This window comes from Gymnoscopelus braueri (genome assembly GCF_963280865.1).
Source record: "Gymnoscopelus braueri genome assembly, chromosome: 13".
Classification (NCBI taxonomy): Eukaryota; Metazoa; Chordata; class Actinopteri; order Myctophiformes; family Myctophidae; genus Gymnoscopelus; species Gymnoscopelus braueri.
The window spans coordinates 27,134,315-27,146,010 of record NC_137615.1 but is presented as its reverse complement, the minus strand read 5'-3'; the positions used below and the strand labels follow the sequence as shown (position 1 = coordinate 27,146,010).

At 43.7% G+C, this 11,696-nt stretch overlaps 1 protein-coding gene across 8 annotated transcripts in view; it reads right to left on the bottom strand.

Annotated features, from left to right (window-relative positions):
• Positions 1 to 11,648, bottom strand: part of ep300b (EP300 lysine acetyltransferase b) — a 41,667-nt gene extending 30,019 nt beyond the window's left edge. For all 8 annotated transcript variants that reach the window (XM_080446565.1, XM_080446567.1, XM_080446568.1 and 5 more), the window contains exons 1-3: positions 9,255 to 11,648; positions 5,788 to 6,398; positions 263 to 442 (exon numbers count right to left, since the gene is read on the bottom strand). In XM_080446565.1, the coding sequence (XP_080302691.1) occupies positions 263 to 442; positions 5,788 to 6,398; positions 9,255 to 9,348 (885 nt within the window). In that variant the 5' untranslated portion in view covers positions 9,349 to 11,648. The remainder of the gene's footprint in view (positions 1 to 262; positions 443 to 5,787; positions 6,399 to 9,254) is intronic.
• Positions 11,649 to 11,696: the final 48 nt, after the last annotated feature.

Genomic DNA, 11,696 nt, shown 5'->3' with positions numbered 1-11,696 from the left:
TCAACTAAGTATATAGGGTTTAAGTGGTACTGTGTTCTTTTGGTGAAAAGGAAATATCTGGCAAACGGCTATTTAAGACGACAAGTTTTGTGTTGCACAACAGCTAGCCTACTGTTAACAAACACCGAAAAGGGAAAAAAGTCAGGATGGGAACAGCTTCCATGGAGGGAGGGGCTCCCATTATGTATAAAGCGGATTCTGATTCTATACAAAAAGGATGAAAACCAAATTGCACAGTAGATGTGAGTATTTGTGTGCTTACCATGCCCGGCATGCCCTGGCCCGGTGTTGTCTTCTTGTCCATGTTGAACTGGGCAGCCAGGCTGTTGGCCAGGCCTGCCTTGCTCTGGAGCTGTGGGCCCAGCCCTGCCCCAGGTAGCCCCTGGCCACCGGGCTGGCCGTACGGACCACCATAGGGGCCCGTGCTGGCCATCATATTCATCTGGGGAGGAGAGAGATAGGTAGGTTGGAAAAGGAGGATGGAGAGAGGGAGGGAGGGAAGAGAGAGAGGACAGTGCAGATTGGAATGAAGCATGGGAGGGAGGAGGATACAGAGAAGAGATGGAACAAGAGGACAGGAAATAGAACAGGGATGAGAAGGAGAAAAAAAGGGGGTTAGAGGACTGGATAAACGTCATGTCGTATGAAAGTTCCCCACACAGGTAGTACGAATTACAAGCTTTTGAGCAGAAATGTTAACTTGTGTCATTCATACATTGAATGTATCAATTTGAAAACTTCTGACAACTGATTACAGGTTTATAAAAATGCTGTTGATAAAGAGAGAGGAAATAGAACGGAGTGACAATGCAAGATCATGTCAGTTTGTGAGAGATGAAGGATCGTTTTTACACTACCTACCTCGTAACTCAGACAAGTATGACTTTATATAAAGAGTACTAGTATCCTTGTACATAATATAATGATGATATTCAAAAAGATGAATCAGTAGTTAATCTGTTCAAATTCAACACATGAAGTAGTGTGCCAGTATTGCCTTATATTAGTTTCCACCATTCTGAGATTACCTCCTGGACAGAAGCACTATATGTCACCACCATATCTGCCCATTCAAATCATCACATCCACTGCTCATTATCTTCTCACTGTAGCTAAGATATCTAGATAGTAGCAGGCATGTGGCCAAGACATGAGCAAGGTTTCCAAAATGATCTGCCCCCCTATTAAGTCAATGGCACCAAGATGTTCATAATATATACCAAGGCTTTCAAAGACAAATGCAGCCACGTTCAACAACAGCCGTGATAATATCTGATACTTTGAAATCTTTACAGCCCTGAACCAGTGCTTTTTAATAATAGCAAATTCAAGACCAAGTACATGCAACCACCCACCGGATGTGTGTACTACATTGATTGCTTGGCCGATCTCGTTGCTGTGTGCAACTGTTGGAAAATCATGAAAATGTTTCCCTTTTTTTCTCCCCAATTTAGTTGTTAAGCCAAATTTTGGCAATTGATTCCTCCCCCGTCCCCACACACATTTGTTGTCACCGTTGTTCTATCCCAGTGGTTCTCAACCAGCTCTTTTTGTAGAGCCTTCTGTCCTACTCCTCCCAACCCGTAGGAGTATGTGTAGTCACAAATATCACTATCCCCACCCGGCTTCCCTCCCCCGAACACGGGTTAATTGTGTTTGTATAGACCCTCGACAAAGCCAGATGCACCGCGGCGGATTCGAAGTTTCGAACCCCCAGACTCCGCAGTGGTGGCACTGGGCAGCTAATTTACCACTGCGCCATATGAAAACGTTTCTGCCTCGAAGCTGTGTGTGAAAATAACACAGCTCAGTGGGTTTTCATGATGCTGTGAACTACTTCCATTCCACTGCAAACCACAAAGTTGCAAGCCTAAAAAAAGGCATTGCGGTTCAAGTCCATAGCGTTGATGATCCTACACAATTTCAGTGCTCAAGTGTATTAGGGAAGCAAGATCTTCATGGGAGGAAATCCCAGCTATGTAGATCTGGATTTTTGAAAATCTTTGAAATTGCGACAGTCTTCCTTCCCTACAGAGACCGCCCAGGGACGGAAAACAAGTTCACTCATACCGTAAAAGTTAAAAGAGTTAGCAAAAGGCTACACCATGGGCTACACTTTAGCATAATATTTAAACTTGTAAATCAAACCATATACACAAACAAAAAAAAAATTGCAAAATGGAAAGCACACAATTATAAACAAACTCACTACGTTCTGGCCCATATTGCCTGTACGCCTTGCGATATTATACAGTATGTTTGTTTGTCAAGTCACCCTTCCTGTTCACCCTCTACACCTCTGACTTTCCCTTCAATTCAAAGACGAAGTTCTCCGATGATACTGCCGTCGTCAGTCAGCTGCATCACAGGTGACAAAACGGTAGACGATGATGACATGGTGACGTGAGGAACTTTGTGAGGTGGAGCGAGGCGAGCTGTCTCCGGCTCAACACTGGCAAGCCCGAGGACAAGTTCCTGGGCGTGCACCTGAACATGTTACTGGACAGTCTGACAACTCTGATGCCCTCTACAGCCAGGGCGGAGCAAGTTGCTCTTCCTGACGAGGCTCAGGTCCTTCGGAGCGTGTAAAAAGATGCTTCAGATGTTCTATCGGTCTGTAATTGCTGGTGTCCTCGTCTTTGCGGTTGCCTGGTGGGGGTGATCATATCAGTGCCGGGGATCAATCAATCTGAACAGGCTGGCTCCATGGTTGGGGCTAGGAGGTGGCGAAGGTGCATACAGCAAGGAAGCTGCATAATATGCCCCAAAAAGAAGTTAAATAGACTTAGTCTGTCGTTTGTGCCGGTAGCCAAGAAGATTTACAACAAAGCCCACAATGGCCGCTCTGCTTGGTCAATAGAGTAATTTTTATTATCCCTTAACACCAGCGTACGGACACTGACTCTGATAGTCTGGAGGCTATAGTGCAATATCACTGGTGTATTATAAATCAGCAATAACACTGTAGGGTGCAGTTACTGTACTCTTTATACTATTGACTCTTCAAGCAATATCTGTATATTATTTCTGTGATGTTGTTATGCATTTTAATTGCATGTATTTTTGTATGCATGCATTTTTGCTTACGCATTTGCCCTAGCATAGATTCTGCAATGTGTTAAGTTTATTCTTCCTATGACTGCATCTCACAGTACTTCTCTCACTCTGTATCTTGCCTGCTGTGCCTGAATTTCTCCCACAGGATCAATAAAGGTCTATCTATCTATCTATGAATGCTATAAAGCCTTAATATATCGTGCATAGGGGTGTGCCGATATATCATCCCGCGATAAATCGCGATACGTTTTCGTGACGATATGTATCGTTTTGGGGAAAAAATATATCGTTTTGAAAAAAAGAAGAAAAAAACAGGTGAAAAGTGTGACATGTTTTTTTTTTTCGGGTCAGGTGTCACACTATTGCCCTATTTGGATTCAAAACGGCTATTGTAGCTGAAAAGCTACAAGTTTGCATGTCTGAATAATGCAAAAAAAAGTATTTGTTTGCATTTGCTTTTTTTCCACCCCATATATTTTCATAATAAAAAAGTGCCATATATCGTATCGTATCGATATCGTATCGTTTCATGAAATTAGTGTATCGGCACACCGTTAATCGTGCAACATTCTTTATCATGTCATTTGACCAAACAATCTAACTTAGCATAGCTACTGGGCTGGCTTGACCACAAAACCTTTGACTGTCTATGAGCTCCATGGCAAAACAAATGGCTTCAATTGCAACTAGTAAATGTACAACTACAGTGGAATATAATTTTACCACTCATTCATATTACATTGAATTGATATGTGTATAGCTTCACATTTGCGATAAGATGTTGGAAAATAGGTCATTATACCTAGTGTGCAGATGTACAATAACCCTGGTACTGATGGCATGTACCGTAGTAACAGCATGGGGGTGGTTTACTCATTAATATAAATGTAATTAACATTAGTACTGTTGTATTATATTTATGCAGTAATTCGATTGCATGAGCGTCACGCATGTTGCACTTTGCGCAGAGCAAGTTCAGGCAGGAAACTCAGTGCAGTTGCTGGTGGCCGACCATTGGTCAGTCTCAGCTCCACGCTTCTATTCTCAACCAATCACATACTCACTTCACCGACAAAACACTCCATTTAAAATGGGGAAGTTTGCACTGCCACTGCTCATTCCTTGCTTACTTGCTTGCTTACTTGCTGCCTTTAAGCTTGCTGCTAACCCTCCACCACCCCAGCTAACACCTGTTTTGGATCTGCTTTTATGTACCATGGGGGGGATTCGGAAGGCCCTTATCGATAGGTGACATGAAGTGTGACATGTAGTGTGCTCCCTCAGAGTACCTAAAAGCAGATCCATTCATTGCCTTTGAAAATATTTTAATCCATTCATGAGTTGTCCTGACTGAATTGCAGTTTGTTTGTTTACTCGTGATTCTGTGGCTTCTGGATGAGGGACGATGAGGCCTTGCCAGCATCCGGTCTTTCTTGTGGAAGTAATGAACTCCAACGATGAATGGCCGCAGTCGGTTGCCGTGTCCGGCCATCGGGGCCTCCATTGCTCCTTCTTGGGTTTTTGGAAACACGCTATTGGTTCGGTTTTCAGGAGTATGCTGCTCTGATAGGTTATCTACGTCGGTCCCCAGAAATAGTTGCCACTGACCATCCAAATGTATTGCAACTTCCCATCACTAGCAAAATCAGCCCCCCAGAAATCTCCCACAGTCCATTGAAATGCATTGTAACACCCTCATCGCTGGAGAAAGTCACCGCAAAGTTTCCATTCAGGTCTCTCCACGAGAGCTGCCTTTCAGCCACCATTAAAAAAACAATGACTAAGTGATAGATGTAATGAAAGGACACAGAGTCTAATGATGCAATTCAGGTATGTTACCACAGAAGGCTACACCACTTCTTTTTAAATCCTGTGATAGCCCTTTCAAGCACTACCATCACATGATGCTTCTGCTCACTTCTGGAGGATTCCTAACCAGCATATTCCAATATTAAATAATGTAATTGCAGGTCCTCTGCTCTAGTGGCTTTTACACAGCATCAGGATTTATTTTTTATGTTTTTAAACAATCAGGTAGAGTATACATAATGAGGTTAATGCTGCAGACGAAGAGGTTGCTGGTGGGAGTCCCCAATCATAACAGGCAGCAACCTACTGCCACTAAAGCACTGGTCTCCACCAGCCTAAAGCACTGGTCTCCACCAGCCTAAAGCACTGGTTTACACCAGCCTAAAGCACTGGTCTCCACCAGCCTAAAGCACTGGTTTACACCAGCCTAAAGCACTGGTTTACACCAGTATAACAGAATAACCACAGCCGTTGAACTTGAGTCTACGGCTCACCTTGTGTGCCTCACCCAGGACAACCAACATGAAAACATCAGACCTAAATCACACAGTAACAACTCCTTTGTGAGGACCACGTATGTGTGTAGCAAAATTACTGCAGGCGTTTGTTTCAGATCGTGTAGCTAGTTATTGAGTCACAGTTTTAATCTAACTCCTAATGTCTCCAGATCTATTGGTTTCCTGTTCTATACACCCTCTCAATAAAGCATAAAAAAAACATACAAAACAAAACACAACTGATTTCTCACAGCACCAGAACACTTTGTTTAGGCTCTAAGGTCTTATCCCCCACTGATAAAAAAAATTAAAAACTGCAACATCTAATGATTTGAAAATGGCAATAATCACCATAGCAATTACTTTTTTCACATAATGAACAGTACAGCCAGAGTGCATGGACTTCCTGCATTTTCAGCCTCACCTTGTTCAGTGCTCCCGGCTGCTGTGGCCTCATCCCGGCTTGTCCCCCAGGTCCCATCTGCTGTCCCCCTTGCTGCTGCTGTAATGTCTCTGCCAACAGATTACTATTGCTACCCATACTCGTGTTGCCAGGGTAACCCATCCTGGGTGAGCCGTTCATCACCTGCCCTCCCATCAGACCTTGCTGTTGTCCATTGTTGGCCTTCTGGGCACTCATCATCGCAGCCGCCCGATTCATCCCAGCCACCCCACCAACCATTCCCCCTTGCTGCATCAGTCCAGCCTGCTGCTGTCCCTGGGGTCCCATGCCTTGGGGCCCACCGGGGGAGGAGTTCATGCCCCCCATCATGCCCATCGGTGCCCCTGGTCCTGTGCTGTTTTGGGTGGGCACCCCCTGTTGGGGCGGTGGTCCAGCGCGGAGGAGCTCAGAGAGCTGTTTGTGTTTGGCGGCGGCGTCCTGGCCTCCCACGCCCATCGGTCCCATCCCTCCGCCAACTCCCCCCAGGCTGGTATGGAGTTGGCTGAGGTCCCCTCCATTGACCAGCCCCAGCTCAGATGAGTTGATGAGCTCATCAGGAAGGTCGTGCTCCAAATCAAAGAGTGAACCAAAATCTGGAAAAGAGAGACATTCATGTTATTTATTTGGAGAAGCCATCTCTCAGGAAGCAACAGCTTAGGAAACTAATAGAAACTAATGGAATTCATATTGCTACTTATATTATTTGAAAGGCTTGAAAAACATTTGCACAGCACTGACATCAACTTGATAATCTCTCTGGACTAGCTCATAGAGCTCCGCAAAAGAAATCTCCTGTCCTTCTGGAGCTTTGAGACAAGCAGCCAGGGCAGCAGCAGCTGCCTCCCGGAGTCTAGACTCCTCTCCTGGGCATCAGCTTGTGGTTTGATGGGGTGCCAAACATGGAGAGTGCATGCAGTGGGGTCAGGGTGAGAAGCCACAGAGGTGTAAATACTGACTGGGCAGGTGTGCACACACGGTCTACAGTAATATGCTATGCTGCCACAGCACAGTGAGGGGAAAGCACAGTTGCCAGGTCAGTTAAGTTGGCGAGGTAGGTTCCATCAAGAATAAGTTATAAATTTTGTGTATGGTACGTCTTGTCTCGTTTAATTACCAGCAATGTCGCTATTTGAAAATGATTGTTATTGTGTTGTTTATTGTATGTCTTGTCTAAATATCCTTGCATCAATGTTGAAAAAATCTGTATGTTTGTCAAAAAATAAGAAAAATAATGTACAAATCGTAAAAAAAAGAATAAGTTATAAATTTAACTGATTGTAGGGCCTTGCAATATATATATTTTTTTAATGGGAAACTCCTGCACCCCCCCGCTCACTCAATTCTTGTTTTTATTGCACTTGATTACATTTTGTCTTTCAGATACGGTATCTGTATCTTTATTTCCTCTCTGCCGTTCCTCAGAGTTTTCCCACACATTCTGAAGATTTCCTGATATTTTCCTATGCACCTGTCTGACTGCAAAGAACTGTTGCCATGTTTTTTTAAAAATCTATATTTTCTTCAAGCACTTTCCCATGTCAGAAAACACGGTACATAAACTATGGATCTTTCTACCACAAAGTTGTCACAGAATAAGTCATGCTGGTGGAGAGATCATACATTTTATTTTAGAAGTGTGTGCAGGTCTTAGTGGATAAATTGCTCTGCCTGCTGCCAGACAAATGACAACGCACGTTTACTTAGAACCAGGTTTTCAGCACAATGAAAGCCAAAGCTCTTGATCTTTTATTGACATTTGGCATTCCTACACCTCTAAGGTTAAACGCTACTGAAAATAAGGCAAGTGGCAATTTATGATGCTAGGTTGTAGGAGGTCTACTGTGCCAGTGACTGACTTAACAATGCCTGACTGGCACTGCATTTCCCCCAAACACATTCAGAATACACACTTGCCATGTCTTGGTGATGGCAGTACATAGTGCAGACATCTCTTAGGAAACACCAATAAACAACCTTATTTTGGAAGTAACCATCACACCGGGGGTCACAGTACTAGCCCAGCTAACCATGTCCAGCACATATAAGACCCCAGGCTAACACCCATTTCAAACAGATACTTTATATCCTTAATGTCTTTTCACCAGACAGTACTTCTTAGATCAAATGTGATAAATGATTCACAAAAATCAACTGTATTTTCAGTAAAGACCACCTTGAGTCTGATAACAGTTAGGCAAAAAGGCAAGGCATTGGCACTGTCCGGATTTGTCAGCCATGCTTGCGTAGTAATAAAAAGTTAGATGTAAAAAGAACAAACGCTTGGTGTCATTATGCCATTCAGACAATAGGGGAGTATACAATACAAGTGGGTTCGTCGGAGAGCGCAGTAAAGTTGATCATCTAATCTCCGACCAAAAACACGTAAAGGCTTCACCGTTCATGCTTTGCTCGAGGCTGTCGCACGATAAAAAAATTACATAGTTTAAACAGAAAACGCATGTCGCCACTTTTGTTCCCGATGAAAATGTGTACTTTTTCTTGAAAATACGCTATTTTTTATCGCACGACAGGCTTGTACGTCGAAATAGCTATGAATTAAGTAACGTTAAAAATGATTTCTCGACAAATTGTTGCTCGGGGATTAAAGAAACGCTACAATGTAGCAACAATTGCATTGGCAGCACGACAACAATGCTTTGCGCAAGTTCTTCATTGATGAAGTGAGGGCCAAACAATAGCTAGCCAGTTAGCGTCAATACTCTCACGGACGGGCTAGCGACTACACAGGGTTGATGAATTTAAACCTTTTTTATTTTGTGCTGGAATCAAAGGCTATAGCGTAGAGGCTACTAAACCCCGAATTGTGTCCACCGAAATGTTTACAACAGAGTTTGCTAACAAGCCACTTCCAACTCAGCTGAGCCGGTAGCTACTAAGCTAGCTGCATCGCGTAATACCATTCTCTGCTTTTAAAGTAGCTAGAGTGCTAGACGTTGTTTAAAAAGGGCTTGTAGGCTACGTGGACAGACCGTTTTCATATCATTTTAGTATGGCTTGTGGGTCATTCATTTAGGCTTATTCGTCAAGGCGAATTGGCTCTCTGAACATGTAAAAGCTCTAGCCAACTTAAGAAAACTGGGGTGACTCGACTCTTCCATTGTTTGGCGGTGGAACAGTAGTTACTAGCTAGTTGGGTTAGCCAGGTGTGCTAGCCTCCTGCGGCTAGCACACCAAAACAAAACACCTGGAAAAGTTGTCCAAGTCGACAACTCCATGCTTTCTTGAAGCAATCTCATTTTCTGAGCCAAACCTTTCCATGCATGCATGCGTATCGATAGAGGCTCTATGCAGCAACTAAGCAAGTGCAAGTAACTTCTACTATAAGGCAACTCTGCATACTGTAATCGTTCTGATCTATGACTATTTACTCACTGACAATTACTTTTCGTTTTGTGCTTTGCAAACAATGCATTTAAAAAGGTGTTTACCGTTTCCATCACTGGCTGATACAGAGAGAGCTGGAGAGGACAGCTTGGGCCTCTTGGCTGAAGGCGGGCCGGACTCCAGGACATTATCGGCCATATTTTTGACGAATTAAAAAATTACTGCAGATCCACACAGGGCAAACGTATTCCCCTTGTTTGCGTTTCCTGAACCCTCTTGAAGAAATCGTATGGCTTCTTCCCCCACCGCTTTGGGGACGGTAGGGGAAAGGACAGCAATGTTCAACTCTTTCCTTCAGAGTTCCCACTCTCGGTTGATCCCTCTCCGTAGATATCAATCCCCCTCCCCTGTCCGAGATTGTGTTTCTTCACAGATTTCTCGGAGTTGAACAGGAGGAGGTGGGAAGGTGGAGTCGGCACAAACAGACAAGCGAACGGGCTTCCGACACAACCTCATGTAGCCTCTTCTGCGACATAAAAAATGCCCCAAGACCTGTCCTCCGTGGCTGATTCTGTGTTGTCCGCCATAGTCGGCGGTGAAATCTAGTGTTTAAATTCCAAGGCGCTTCAGTTGATGGTCTCGGCCAGGCAATGAAGATGAAAAATGCGATAGAAAACTGCAGGCCAAGCGTACCCGGGTGGTAACTTTTGAAGGGGCTTTCTCTCATGCAACAGTTTAAAGAACCCCGATAGAGTTCACACTATATTCGACTTGATCTGAATTCTCACTGCAATCACCCCCCAACATCACCAAAACAAGCCGGTCAGTTGGTCTATCTCAGTGGATGACAGTGGTTTAAAATGCAGTTAAAGCATGATGAATTGTAGTTAATCTCAAGTGCAATACCAAGAAAGCAACTTGCATTGGCTTTTGAACTGAATAAATAGCATATAATGCAGTTCTACTGAGAGATGAACACGAGTTTCACTTGCATGAACTCGTTCAAAAATAACTACTGCAAATTCCAATTTACGTGCATCTCAAGTTTCTTTTTGCATGTGCATATCGACTACAAATGTACACTTTGTGTATGCGTCTATCCATGCAAGGCACTAAGTCAAAAATAACGGACTCATATTGCACATTTGGTTGTTGCACCCCTTTGCGTGAGTATGCCTATTGCAGCCAGCGGGGTTCGAAATGGATGCAATAATCATGAAAAATCTTGTCCAAAAATCACAGCTTGTCTGCCTTTTCGGAATTGTCAATCGATTCTGCTGCAGCTTTCTCTTTGTCGGAATAGTTGTTATGGGATATGAAGAAGCTAAATTGCCAATCAGTGGGCAAGTAGAATGATCCAATTAGTTTTATTTTGCAGAGGACGTTCCATGGGGTTACATATCCTTCGCTTCTGAAGATATTTCTCGTCCTGGGTTTTCTGCTGACAACACTATTAAGCTTTCCCAAAAACTGGAGAAAATCAAACGCTTTATAAATATTGCAAAACAATATCTTGTCATTCACTGCGTATACTGATAGATCTTGTCACGCAAGCGAAGAAAAATATCCCATCCAAAAACTGGAGAATACAATGATGGGCGAAAACGTAATAAAACGACGTGGGTCGCCAAGAAATTATGACTATTTTAGAAATGGGAAGCCACCACGGATCGGCAAGATATTGTTAGCAACACCCCCCAAAATATTTTGGGTTCACAAAATCCTTTCATTGACTCTTTGTGATGGAGAATGCCCCCCTTCGCGTTTCTCCTGGCAATTTTCCCTTCTCTTTAAACCCGTCTTTCTTCTTTCCACCTATCTCTTATGCCCGCTAGTAATTTATTTGTATAATTGTCTGTGCGGGCTTTTTCCTTCCTCCGCGATGGGGACATAATGATTTTTCATGTTCATTTTCTTTCGTAGGTTTTCCTTCGTTATAATATATTGCCCTCTTCCGCCTCTCCTCTCCGTCTCCGCTCCGCAAAAACACCCCCTTCCTTGGATTTTCAAAGAGTATTTCCTTTTTATATCACCGACTCGTTTTTCTGACGTCTTATCTTTTGTTCATGCCTTTTCCTTTTCCCTCCCAGTGCTCGGACACGATTCCGCCACTCTTCAACCGGCGGTTCCCGGAGTGGCTGTTATCGGTGTTGGAGTCGCTCCTTCTCTCGGTATCTCCTGTTTCTTACGGTCTGTCCGCACAAACAAAATGGCGGCTTGTTGTTTCTACTCCTCTGATACGGGGGGAGGGTTGGAGGTACAGCAACATTAGGCGTGAAGGGGGGTTGGTTGGTGCTCGGGATTGCCCGGAATACACTTTCGTATTCTCTCGGAGTTGCACTACTATCGCAATCATCTGTAGGGGACAGTCGCGCTCCACCGGCAGCAACCGCACCACCATCAGAATTGGCACAGATCCTTCACATTCGGCAACCAATCAATGGATATACGTTTGAACTTTATCAAAGTAAAGCCTTCATCAATTACATTTCGCTTGATATGCACATTCAAACCACACACTCTTTTTTTAAAATGTATACATTTTT